Source organism: Pecten maximus, unplaced genomic scaffold (genome assembly GCF_902652985.1).
Source record: "Pecten maximus unplaced genomic scaffold, xPecMax1.1, whole genome shotgun sequence".
Taxonomy (NCBI): domain Eukaryota; kingdom Metazoa; phylum Mollusca; class Bivalvia; order Pectinida; family Pectinidae; genus Pecten; species Pecten maximus.
In genome coordinates this window covers 1-11,939 of record NW_022980775.1, presented here as the reverse complement: position 1 = coordinate 11,939, position 11,939 = coordinate 1, and the positions used below count along the sequence as shown (strand labels likewise).

The following is an 11,939-nucleotide window of genomic DNA, read 5'->3' as shown; positions in this document are numbered from 1 at the left end:
ATGATATAGACATTGATTTTTAAAAAGTCCTGACCCTGTAGTTGAATAACAAATTTGTTTCAACACTTAGAAATCCTGGTCAGGAAAGTATTAACAGAGACACAGAGGTCTTTAGTATAAACTGCATTATAAGTCATTTGTTGGTGTCAAATAGGAAAAGTGGTTGTTTTAGGAGATATCTGCTCTAGATAAACTATGAGTGTGACATATAAAATAAAATCAGTTTGTAACCTGATAGCGAAAGATTCATTTGAGCAGTAGTCAAAATAGCATTAGACAGTTCCATTAGATTAAATGTATGTACATCAAATGCCTTTTCTATTGAACCACACAGGCCCATTGTGCCTGACGTGTCTTGGTCACTAAAACGCTTGAAACTTGGCTACATGTGGTTATTGCATGAGGATTGCATACGTTCATCATGTTATAAGGCACTGACGTTGTTACTGAGATTAAATCATGTGTAGCGTGCAGGATGGGGATACTGGTGGGCCTCTACAGAAAGAAAAAATCAGGTAACTGTTACCATTGAAATGTCTAAGTTCTCTCTTACATGTAACGACGTCACCAGTTTTGACGGATACTAAGCCTTGCCTATTTCATGAACTTCACACCAGGCTGATTAAACAAATCTCGATGGATTTTCTTCTTTTTGTTACTGTCAGAGTCTTAATATTTCCCAAACGTTTTAATTTAAAAAAAATGTTCAGAACAGCTTATTTTTGAAAGGCAAATATGGCACAATATTTAATAAAAATCGCATAAGATCTGTATTTATGACAATTATATAGAGCTAAGCTTGTGTCTTGACTTTCAGTCATGGCTGATATAAAGCGTTACAATGAACAACACTTTTAGATGCCTAAACTTAATTAGTCTGGCAATATAGCGATATGTGTATAAGCTTAGGTAATATTTTTCCAGGAGAGTAAAGCCTATATATAGCTACTGAGCAATACAGTTGTATTTATTGATAAATACAGGGTCCTTAGCTATTATCTTGACGAGCAGTACTACCGTGACGTAAAATGTTGCGGGATATTGAAAAGTCAGTATTGAGTAATTTAATATGAGACAAGAAGCTTTTGTTTTTATGTGAATAATACATACCATGACACAGAACATCATGGCAATCACTAAAAAAGATGCCATAAAAATGCTCGCAATATTCTTTACAGTTTTACGTCACGTCAGTAATATGTTCGTCACGATAATACCCTGTATATAGACATGTATAGCATAAAACTCCTGTGGATAGTCAGACCACAAGTATACAAAGGTTAATGTTATATGTATTGTTCATTTGAATATTTATATTGTGTGTTAAACTTACATTTCAGTCCAGGAAGAAAATGCATGAAGTGTCGCACAGAAAATGCTATCTTGATCACCAGAGTGAATGATGCCTTTTGCAAGTAAGAAGCTATATACCACTACCAGAGACCTATTATATACTATAGGTCTCTGGCTATACTAATGTGTACAGTGACAATCCTTGGAAATTTGTTAAAACCCGACCTTAACTAAATATAGTAATACGGTCACTTCCTAGCTTCGTAATACAAATGTAGTGGGAATTTCCCTTTTAATAGCTCAGTTGGTAGAGCGGCGGACCAGTAAGCCCAGGGTCTTGGGTTCAATCCCTGTTAGAAGCACACTACTCACTTTCCTGTAACATTTGGTGCGGTTGTCTTGACCACTCCAGCGGCAAGTAATAGGAGAATGAGAGGCTTCATTTGAGATAGAACCTGGGTTGATGTGTGTGCAAACACATCTGAAAAGGGGGGAGTAGTGTGGCAGGTTTTTAATTGTAAATAGTGTACATAATCATACAATCACCTAGCTTTGTGCTAGGGGGAGTTAGATCAGTCAGTGAAGCGGTGGACCAGTATAAGACCCAGGACAGCAGTATCAATCCTCAGTGGAGGCGCACTACTAATTTTTCTGTTACACCAGTATTGATTAAAAGTCACAAGATGTGTTTTAGCCTGGGTAATCATTGAGATTTGAAGCAAAAACATTGATATCAATCATATTCAAAAATATTTTATGACATTGTAGTTTTGTCAGCAGTCAAAAAATGAACTAGAATTAAAAAAAAAAAAATTAAACAAAAAAATGCTGATAATGGATCTGTATTTTGTAAATATAAAGCAATCCAAAGTTATGACTCTTGATTATTATGATTGATGGTATGCTTAATTCATGTGCATCAGTTTTATAGAAACACAAAGAAAAAGTAATACATAATATTAATTATCTCCAAAAAATATATTCTGTAATAGAATACTCAACACATGTGGGGAAGTTTTACATTGTATGTGATCTCTGCTGTTTCCAGGGCTTGCTTTATGGTATATGTAACACACAAGTTCCGAGCCACCATTGGAAAGTCTAAGCTGGTCCGTGATGGAGAAAAGGTCTTGGTTGCTTACTCTGGAGGTCCATCATCGAGTTGTCTACTTCATCTCATTACAGAGGTACATACATTTTTAAAATGATGTGAAAAAGGAGAAATTTTCTTCCTATGTAAAATTTTGTAATTGCAATAATTTTTCGGAGGCTGTACTCACATTTAGATAATGAAGTGGAAACAAATATTAACTGGTAATTAGTATTGTTTCTTATTGATGAAGTGAGATTCAATATTGCGAGATATTTCACGATTATTGCACCTGATCTTGTCTTTCACAGGGATTGAGTCAAAGGGCACACAAGAAACTACGCTTCATACCCGGGATTGTCTTCATAGACGGTACATTTCATGGGAGGGTTCATGATTATTATTATCTTTATATATGGTACTTTCCATGGGGGGGTTCATATGATGATCTATAATAACATATTCATATTAGAAAATAGCAAAGAAATATGAATGCATTCTTTGTAAATTCATTTGCTTGAAACTGAAATATCAACAAACTTGTGTCAACGATTCGTTGTGTAGTTTCAGTTTATTGAAACTGTAACGGAAGTAGGATGATTATACTGAGATGTTGTGTGTACGGTTTAAAACAGTAGCGAGATTATTATGTTATGAAATGACTAATTTGTTATGTGTACTGTTTATGTAGAGACTGCAGTGTTGGTTAACCTGGAAGAGGACGGCGTGGCTGAGAAGGACAGGATATCTGAATTAATGGCCAGTACGGGCTACCCTTATCAGACCCGACGTTTGGAGGAGGTGAGAATTGTACTGAGGCCCACCTACACTTGTAGAAACCCATAAAACATTCTCATTGAGCTGTAGATGGACTTGTGTATGTAGGGTACCGTGATGATGATGATGATGATGATGGTGTTGATTGACTTGTGTATGTAGGGTGCCGTGATGATGATGATGAGGGAGCCACATGATTAGTTGATTATCTCCCTTCCCTCACAACTGACACAAGTCTGCTGTATTGACATACATGCAGGACCATGCTCTACCTAAAACATCTTATAGTCAAGTGATCAAACATAACTGTACATGGTTATTCTTTTATTCATTCATTCATTCATTCATTCATTCATTCATTTTGATTTTGGAGGTCTAGATAAACATTACTTATAGTGTTTGAAACACAATAGTTACCTATCAAAGGCTGTTGTGTGTACTGTCCATATTTACTGTGAATGGGTATGGTAACAGATAAGTAATTTATTTACTTGTTTAAAGATATCACATACATGTAATTCACACAAATGTTAATTCTTTTTGATACTTGATGTCTTAAATACTTGTGCCACTTCCTTACCTGAGGGTAGCTGCCATTTTGATATTTGTAACTTCTCTACAGTAGTTCAGGTTTCCCATAAGAAAGTGTTGTTTGAGGTTAGGGAAACATCACTATTTCCTGATGGGAAACTATAATTACAAGTTTGTGATTCAGTAGATTTCCCATTGGAAAGTGTTGTTTGAGTTTGAGAAAACATCACTTCTTCCTTATGACCTTAATTAAAAAAGATTTGTGATTCAGTGACTAATAACTGTTTGTTGTCTAGGCCATATGTCTTGACCAAGGACAACACTTACCTGAAGCTGACCTGTCCAGTCTGGCGGAATCTGACCAGGCTAGTGTCCAAAGTACTGACCTTGCCAAGCAGAATGACAACCTTGACAGAGCAAGAATTGAGATTAAGTCTTTGTTTTCCTCCATCAAATCTCTCACAGCCAGAGAGGACATGCTCAACAGATTAAGGTATTGTGTAATTGAAAGTTTTATTCTAAATTTCAGTCTTTATCTCATGCATAACTCACTTTGTGTAACTCTTGTTAATATTTGGTTGTAAACTGTTTAATGAAATACACCAATACCTGACAATCCTTAAGACTAATTTACTAATTATCTTGTATGTAGACAGAGGCTACTGATGGAAGTTGCTCAAGTTCAAGGTTACTCCAAGGTTATGACCGGTCACTGTGGGACGCGGCTGGCTGTCAATCTCCTTTCAGACATATCGCAGGGAAGGGGTGCTCATGTCGCTATGGATACAGTGAGTTTATATTCAATATGATTATGGAATTATTTACCATTCTTTTTAAGTTGTTTTTGATCACTTTTATCTGTTGTGTTTCTAACTTCCCTGTTTACCAAACATATTAAAAGCACCTGCTGCTATCGCCATTTTTTGAGGAATTAGCTCCAATAAGGATATCCAGCTATAAAACATATTTATTTTTAGGAAGAGGGGTATCAAGTTTGGTTTTGGCTTACACTGAACTAAATTTTTATTATTTTTAGGCATTTTCTGACACCAGGTATCCTAATATCATGCTTGTGCGGCCTATCAGGTAAGAAAGTCAAGAATTCTTCATTAACACCATGGTCTTATTTACAATAGGGGGTGTAGATAGCTCTGTTTTTGAGTGCTGATTATACATGTATACTAGTGTGTACAATCAAGTCTAAACCACAGATTACTCACGATTCCAAGGATTTCCGATTGATCCATAGTGAGGATAAAAATAGGAAAGACATGAGATAGAGTAAATTGTTACTCATGTGTTACTCTCAACTTTAGGACACAATGTAAGTGACTATAAGTATGATATACATACTGTACTTATTGTATGTTTAGTTCTGTATATTTAACAATACAATCTTTTTCAAATTATATTTGACAGGGATTTTAGTTCTAAGGAAGTGGCAATGTACAATTCTTTACATGGTGTAGAATCTGTGTTCCTACCAACACTCACAACCAAGGTAAGTATGAAGTCTGTGTTCCTACCAACGCTCAATGCAAAGGTAAATGACCTTGACCTATCTTTGAGGTCACAAGGATGTTATAGTTAAACATTCCTTTGAGAGTCACTTCTAGAAGATCCTGGGTACTGATATTTAGCCAGTAGGTCAGAGATATGTTCTTTAACGTTTCCACATATATATGTCAAGGTCATTGGGGTCAAATAAGTTAAAAACCTTAAAGATTGATTTTCTTAATTTTTTAAAAGAGTTTTCTATAGCTTAAACCTTACAGCAGCACTAGTATAAAGACTTCACAGGATCAGTAACCGACTTCTCATTGCTGTAGGTTTTCGTATGGACTATTTGTGATATACCAGATCAGACATCACTAAGATAAAGACGAAATTAAAATAATAATTTTGCCTTTATTCCTTACTATCAATGTGAGTGTCCTGTTTCTTGAATCCTTTATTATTTTCAGACACATGAAGGATCGAGCATTGAACATCTGACGGAGGCGTTTGTTACAGGACTGCAGACTGACTATCCCTCCACTGTCAGCAACATCATGAGGTATGTTAGATCCTCCCGTAACACTTTTACTTAATGAAATGGTTAAGTTTTATAAAGTAAAGTTATATATTAAAAGATTAATTCCTACCAAAGTTAAATAAACAAATCTTATCTTTATGATATCACAGACATAAATTGGATCACATCAGTCAGATAAGGTTATTATTGTGTTTTAGGACAGGTGAAAAGTTAAGTACTGAGAAAAGGGATGGAGAAAACAGCCACTGTGCCTTGTGTGAGGTATGTTTACACTGCTGCTTTTACAATACCAAAAGTCAAACGGGGGAAAATTAATTCAAGAAGAGCTTAGTTTTATGAGATTACATATTTTATGAGAAATATTACAAACAAAAGAAACAAACAAACAAAAATAACGAATTTAACAAAAAACCACAACTAAATTTTATAAATAGAAGATGTTGACCTAACTATCGGTTAAAGCTATAGCTTCAGTTTTCTTTGGCTTGTATGCTGTACCAAGGGAGACAACTATCACTGTATACTTTATATCTAGGCTCCCCTCGATACAGACGTTGGTGCCTGTTCAGCATTAAGTGCTGTAGAGTTCTCCTCCCTGATCTCCCGGACGAGGAAAGGAAAAGTCACCACATGTGGGGACAGTACCACGTGCTGCGGGGAAGGGGACGGTAGCTGTCACACAAAGTCAGAGGGGTAAGTTCACCTGTTGTAGGGAGGGGATGGTAGTTGTCACACAAAGTCAGAGGGGTAAGGTTTGTTGTAGGGAGGGGACGGTAGCTGTCACACAAAGTCAGAGGGGTAAGGTCACCTGTTGTAGGGAGGGGACGGTAGCTGTCACACAAAGTCAGAGGGGTAAGGTCACCTGTTGTGGGGAGGGGACGGTAGCTGTCACACAAAGTCAGAGGGGCAAGGTCACCTGTTGTAGAGAGGGGACGGTAGCTGTCACACAAAGTCAGAGGGGTAAGGTCACCTGTTGTAGGGAGGGGACGGTAGCTGTCACACAAAGTCAGAGAGGTAAGGTCACCTGTTGTAGGGAGGGACGGTAGCTGTCACACAAAGTCAGAGGGGTAAGGTCACCTGTTGTAGGGAGGAGACGGTAGCTGTCACACAAAGTCAGAGGGGTAAGGTCACATGTTGTAGGGAGGGGACGGTAGCTGTCACACAAAGTCAGAGGGGTAAGGTCACCTGTTGTAGGGAGGGGACGGTAGCTGTCACACAAAGTCAGAGAGGTAAGGTCACCTGTTGTAGGGAGGGACGGTAGCTGTCACACAAAGTCAGAGGGGTAAGGTCACCTGTTGTAGGGAGGAGACGGTAGCTGTCACACAAAGTCAGAGGGGTAAGGTCACATGTTGTAGGGAGGGGACGGTAGCTGTCACACAAAGTCAGAGGGGTAAGGTCACCTGTTGTAGGGAGGGGACGGTAGCTGTCACACAAAGTCAGAGAGGTAAGGTCACCTGTTGTAGGGAGGGACGGTAGCTGTCACACAAAGTCAGAGGGGTAAGGTCACCTGTTGTAGGGAGGGGACGGTAGCTGTCACACAAAGTCAGAGGGGTAAGGTCACCTGTTGTAGGGAGGGACGGTAGCTGTCACACAAAGTCAGAGGGGTAAGTTCACCTGTTGTAGGGAGGGGACGGTAGCTGTCACACAAAGTCAGAGGGGTAAGGTCACCTGTTGTAGGGAGGGACGGTAGCTGTCACACAAAGTCAGAGGGGTAAGATCAACTGTTGTAGGGAGGGGACGGTAGCTGTCACACAAAGTCAGAGGGGTAAGGTCACATGTTGTAGGGAGGGACGGTAGCTGTCACACAAAGTCAGAGGGGTAAGATCAACTGTTGTAGGGAGGGGACGGTAGCTGTCACACAAAGTTAGAGGGGTAAGGTCACCTGTTGTAGGGAGGGGACGGTAGCTGTCACACAAAGTCAGAGGGGTAAGGTCACCTGTTGTAGGGAGGGGACGGTCGCTGTCATACAATGTCAGAGGGGTATGGTCACCTGTTGTAGGGAGGGGATGGTAGCTGTCATACAAAGTCAGAGGGGTAAGGTCGCCTGTTGTAGGGAGGGGACGGTAGCTGTCATACAATGTCAGAGGGGTAAGGTCACCTGTTGTAGGGAGGGGACGGTAGCTGTCACACAAAGTCAGAGGGGTAAGGTCACCTGTTGTAGGGAGGGGACGGTAGCTGTCACACAAAGTCAGAGGGATAAGGTCACCGGTTGTAGGGAGGGGATGGTAGCTGTCACACAAAGTCAGAGGGGTAAGGTCACATGTTGTAGGGAGGGGACGGTAGTTGTCACACAAAGTCAGAGAGGTAAGGTCACCTGTTGTAGGAAGGGGACGGTAGCTGTCACACAAAGTCAGAGGGGTAAGGTCACATGTTGTAGGGAGGGGACGGTAGTTGTCACACAAAGTCAGAGGGGTAAGGTCACCTGTTGTAGGGAGGGGACGGTAGCTGTCACACAAAGTCAGAGGGGTAAGGTCACCGGTTGTAGGGAGGGGACAGTAGCTGTCACACAAAGTCAGAGGGGTAAGATCACCTGTTGTAGGGAGGGGACAGTAGCTATGATTCACAATAGATGAAATCTCTTTGATGGAATGTAGATTTGAAATAGATTTCCAGATAGCATAGATAAATAATTACTAAAGTGATGTTCAGGTTTCTGTATTGACAAACTGTTAATTTCAGTTTGATATTTAAATGTTACACTGTACCATATTTTAGTGTAATATTTAAATGTCACACAGTACCATATTGTAGTGTAATATTTAAATGTTACACAGTACCATATTTTAGTGTAATATTTAGATGTGATACAGTACCGTATTTTAGTGTGATATTTAAATGTTACAAGCACCATATTTTAGTGTAATATTTAAATGTTACACAGCACCATATTTTAGTGTAATATGTAAATACTTTTTGTTCCAGTGTGAAGAAGGAGGAAGTTTTGTCAGTGTTGTGTTATGGATGTCGAATGACTGTTAAAGACATGGTAAATAAGCACGGATGGCACTTCATTTATTATTACTAGACAATCATGTTAAACAATAAATCGGCAAAAGTTCCGGCCTATCACAAGGAGACTTAACACGAACATACCGCAGCCTCCCAAAACACACATACGCACTCACCACACGCATGCATGTCGCACGCACGGGAGGCCGTCCTTAAATGACCTTAGCTGTTAATAGGACGTTAAACAAAATAAACCAAACCAAACCATGTTAAGATGATAAGATGTTGTAGAAAAGGAGTCTATGGGATATTTTAACTTGAAATCCAAGTTTTGATTACCTGATATTCTGGACGGCCACATGATAATTTATTGGTGAATTCATGTGATATTTTGCACATAACACTTTAATACATCATTGATTTAGTAGTAAGCAGGCTGGTCGACAAGGTGGTAATGTGATATTATTAGAATGGAAACACAGTCCTTTGTAATATGTGTTAGTGCTTCATAAGAACGGTGTATAACTACAGACCTACAGTTTCTCTAGAGATTTTCTCCGATTCTATCATGTGTTTTACCAATCAGACCTATAATACTGTGGTATCAGTTATATTTGGCCTTTTGTTACTTCTATCATGTGTTGTACCAATCAGACCTATAATACTGTGGTATCAGTTATATTTGGCCTTTTGTTACTTTTATATGTGAGAATATGTGGTATGAATGAAATTTAAAAAAAAAATGAAAATCATGGAAAATCTTCTGTCTGTTACAGGTAGAGCCTGCGGTATAGGTTATATTTGGCCTTTTGTTAATTTTATTTGTGAGAATATGAATGAAATTTTCAAAATCTGAAAATCATGGAAAATCTTCTGTCTGTTACAGGTAGAGCCTGCAGCACTGCCAGATAAACTGCTGACACAGATTTCATACCGACTACGCAGGTAATTTATCATTTATTTGCTGAGATTTGATGGTAAAATAAAGGTAAAATTGATTGTTAGCTTTGATGGTAAAATACAGTTTAAATTGATGGTGTGTTTTGATAGTAAAATAAAGTTTAAATTTTATAAATATCAAGTTTTGTAAAATAAAGTTTAGATTTATAAATATCAAGCTTTGTAAAATAAAGTTTAAATTTATGAATATCTAGCTTTGTAAAATAAAGTTTAAATTTATGAAAATCTAGCTTTGTAAAATAAAGGTTAATAGATTTATAAATGTCTAGCTTTGTAAAATAAAGTTTAAATTTATAAATATCTAGCTTTGAATATAAAATAAATGTGGAAATGATTCCCAGTAGATATCAGCTACATCGTGTTTAATAATGGGTTGTACTTCCTTTTTACAGGTCAAAGATGAAGAACGATATTCAAGATTTTCTTCTTGATCCAGAAAACAGTTGATGAATATAAAAACTGATTTTAATTACGAAGTCATATCAACATTGAACTATTTATGCAGGGTGGGATTATTACAAAGGTTAATATTGACAATATGAAACATGACAGTCTCACATTTGTATTCATGAGACTGTATACTACAATTTACAGTGATTCGGTCAGAGTAGGGATACAGCCTCAGGTGTTGCAGGTCAAAACAATGGCCGCCAGTTACTTTCGGCCTGGAGAGCTTTCTAATGCTAGCATTTATAATCCACAACAAAAAATAAAGCAACTTCAGAAGTTATGAGAGTAATATTTTATAATTAAAACAAAATGTAGTCAACACAATATAACTATAAGCGCCGTTCTTGATCTAGGAATTATCAAATTGTCAAGTCAATGTCGTTGCACTCACAGGGGCTCGTTTCCAAATTTTCAAAAATGCAAGACACGACAACATTAAAAGACCAGTATTTATATAAAAAAAAACTTGTGAAAAATCGGGAGGATCGGCATGGTTTCCGGTTGTGTAGGTTGTGTATGTATATGGGATTTTAGTTTTGTGGTTATTCACTGATGTCAATGGCCTACCTTACAAAATCGAGACCCTGTGAAGTTGAAACTCGTCTGCTAAGATGTGACTGGTTAGACTTGAATCTGTTTTGAACAAATTATCCTGGTGTGAAGACGACTTTCATTTAGAATTCAAGAGCTGATATTCTTCTAAAAATAACGTAAATCCAGTCGATAGAAACTTGGGTGTTTCCGAGGAATCAAGTCTGTCCTGTGCAATACCCGTTCAAAGCCCCATCACTTCTAAATGCTAACCGTATAGCATTGCGCCGAAATTGGATTTTAAACAATCAGAAATTATGCAATTGTGAATAATTTGACGATATCAACAAACGTATATGAAATAGAAAATAAAGTCAAATTTGTGCGAAACCATTGTATGTGTTTGCTGTTAATAACGACACGAGGGACTATATTATTCCTTCTGGAAATTTTGGCTGTTCCGGTAATTGAACTAGATGATGTCAGTGATAGGGTAAGCGGCAAATTAAACGCGTCATAATCTACAGTAAATAAAAAATCTTTATGAATGTAAATACAAGCATTGAACCGTTACCAAATGGTAGTATACAGTCGATATGAATACAATTTCTATTTATCTGTCACCCTAATTGTATTCATATCGACTGTATACTACCATTTGAAGCTGAGGATAGTGAGGAATTAAAAAAACAACTGAGAAAGGTGGACCATTATTATGATATGACAGGAACTGTAGGGATACAATTGTAATAAGGAGTGGATATGAACCAAAGTAACTAGGTGTGGTGGTATCTCCCAGGAAACCTGGTATATGTAACTAGGTATGGTGGTATCTCTCAGGAAACCTGGTATATGTAACTACTAGGTATGGTGGTATCTCCCAGGAAACCTGGAGTATGTAACTAGGTATGGTGGTATCTCCAAGGAAACCTGGTATATGTAACTAGGTATGGTGGTATCTCTCAGGAAACCTGGAGTATGTAACTAGGTATGGTGGTATCTCTCAGGAAACCTGGTATATGTAACTAGGTATGGTGGTATCTCCAAGGAAACCTGGTATATGTAACTAGGTATGGTGGTATCTCTCAGGAAACCTGGTATATGTAACTAGGTATGGTGGTATCTCCAAGGAAACCTGGTATATGTAACTATGTGTGTTGGTATCTCCAAGGAAACCTGGTATATGTAACTAGGTATGGTGGTATCTCTCAGGAAACCTGGTATATGTAACTAGGTATGGTGGTATCTCCAAGGAAACCTGGTATATGTAACTAGGTATGGTGGTATCTCTCAGGAAACCTGGTATATGTAACTAGGGTATGG

General features: G+C 38.0%; 1 protein-coding gene across 1 annotated transcript; it reads left to right on the top strand.

Annotated features, from left to right (window-relative positions):
* Positions 1 to 244: 244 nt before the first annotated feature.
* On the top strand, positions 245 to 10,365 carry LOC117319685 (cytoplasmic tRNA 2-thiolation protein 2-A-like). The gene is made up of 15 exons (XM_033874448.1): positions 245 to 515; positions 1,341 to 1,415; positions 2,342 to 2,480; positions 2,695 to 2,755; positions 3,075 to 3,184; positions 3,988 to 4,184; positions 4,344 to 4,479; positions 4,728 to 4,777; positions 5,111 to 5,192; positions 5,656 to 5,747; positions 5,924 to 5,987; positions 6,262 to 6,419; positions 8,649 to 8,712; positions 9,562 to 9,620; positions 10,028 to 10,365. Exons 1-15 carry the CDS (start codon positions 460 to 462, stop codon positions 10,080 to 10,082), a joined length of 1,398 nt encoding a protein of 465 aa, XP_033730339.1. The 5' UTR covers positions 245 to 459; the 3' UTR covers positions 10,083 to 10,365.
* Positions 10,366 to 11,939: the final 1,574 nt, after the last annotated feature.

Excerpts from the sequence above, each read along its gene's own strand:
- LOC117319685 (XM_033874448.1), top strand. The coding sequence starts at position 460 with ATGTGTAGCGTGCAGGATGGGGATACTGGTGGGCCTCTACAGAAAGAA. Across the intron at positions 5,193-5,655 it reads TACCAACACTCACAACCAAG|ACACATGAAGGATCGAGCAT; the intron begins GTAAGTATGAAG and ends TATTATTTTCAG. Across the intron at positions 5,988-6,261 it reads GCCACTGTGCCTTGTGTGAG|GCTCCCCTCGATACAGACGT; the intron begins GTATGTTTACAC and ends CTTTATATCTAG.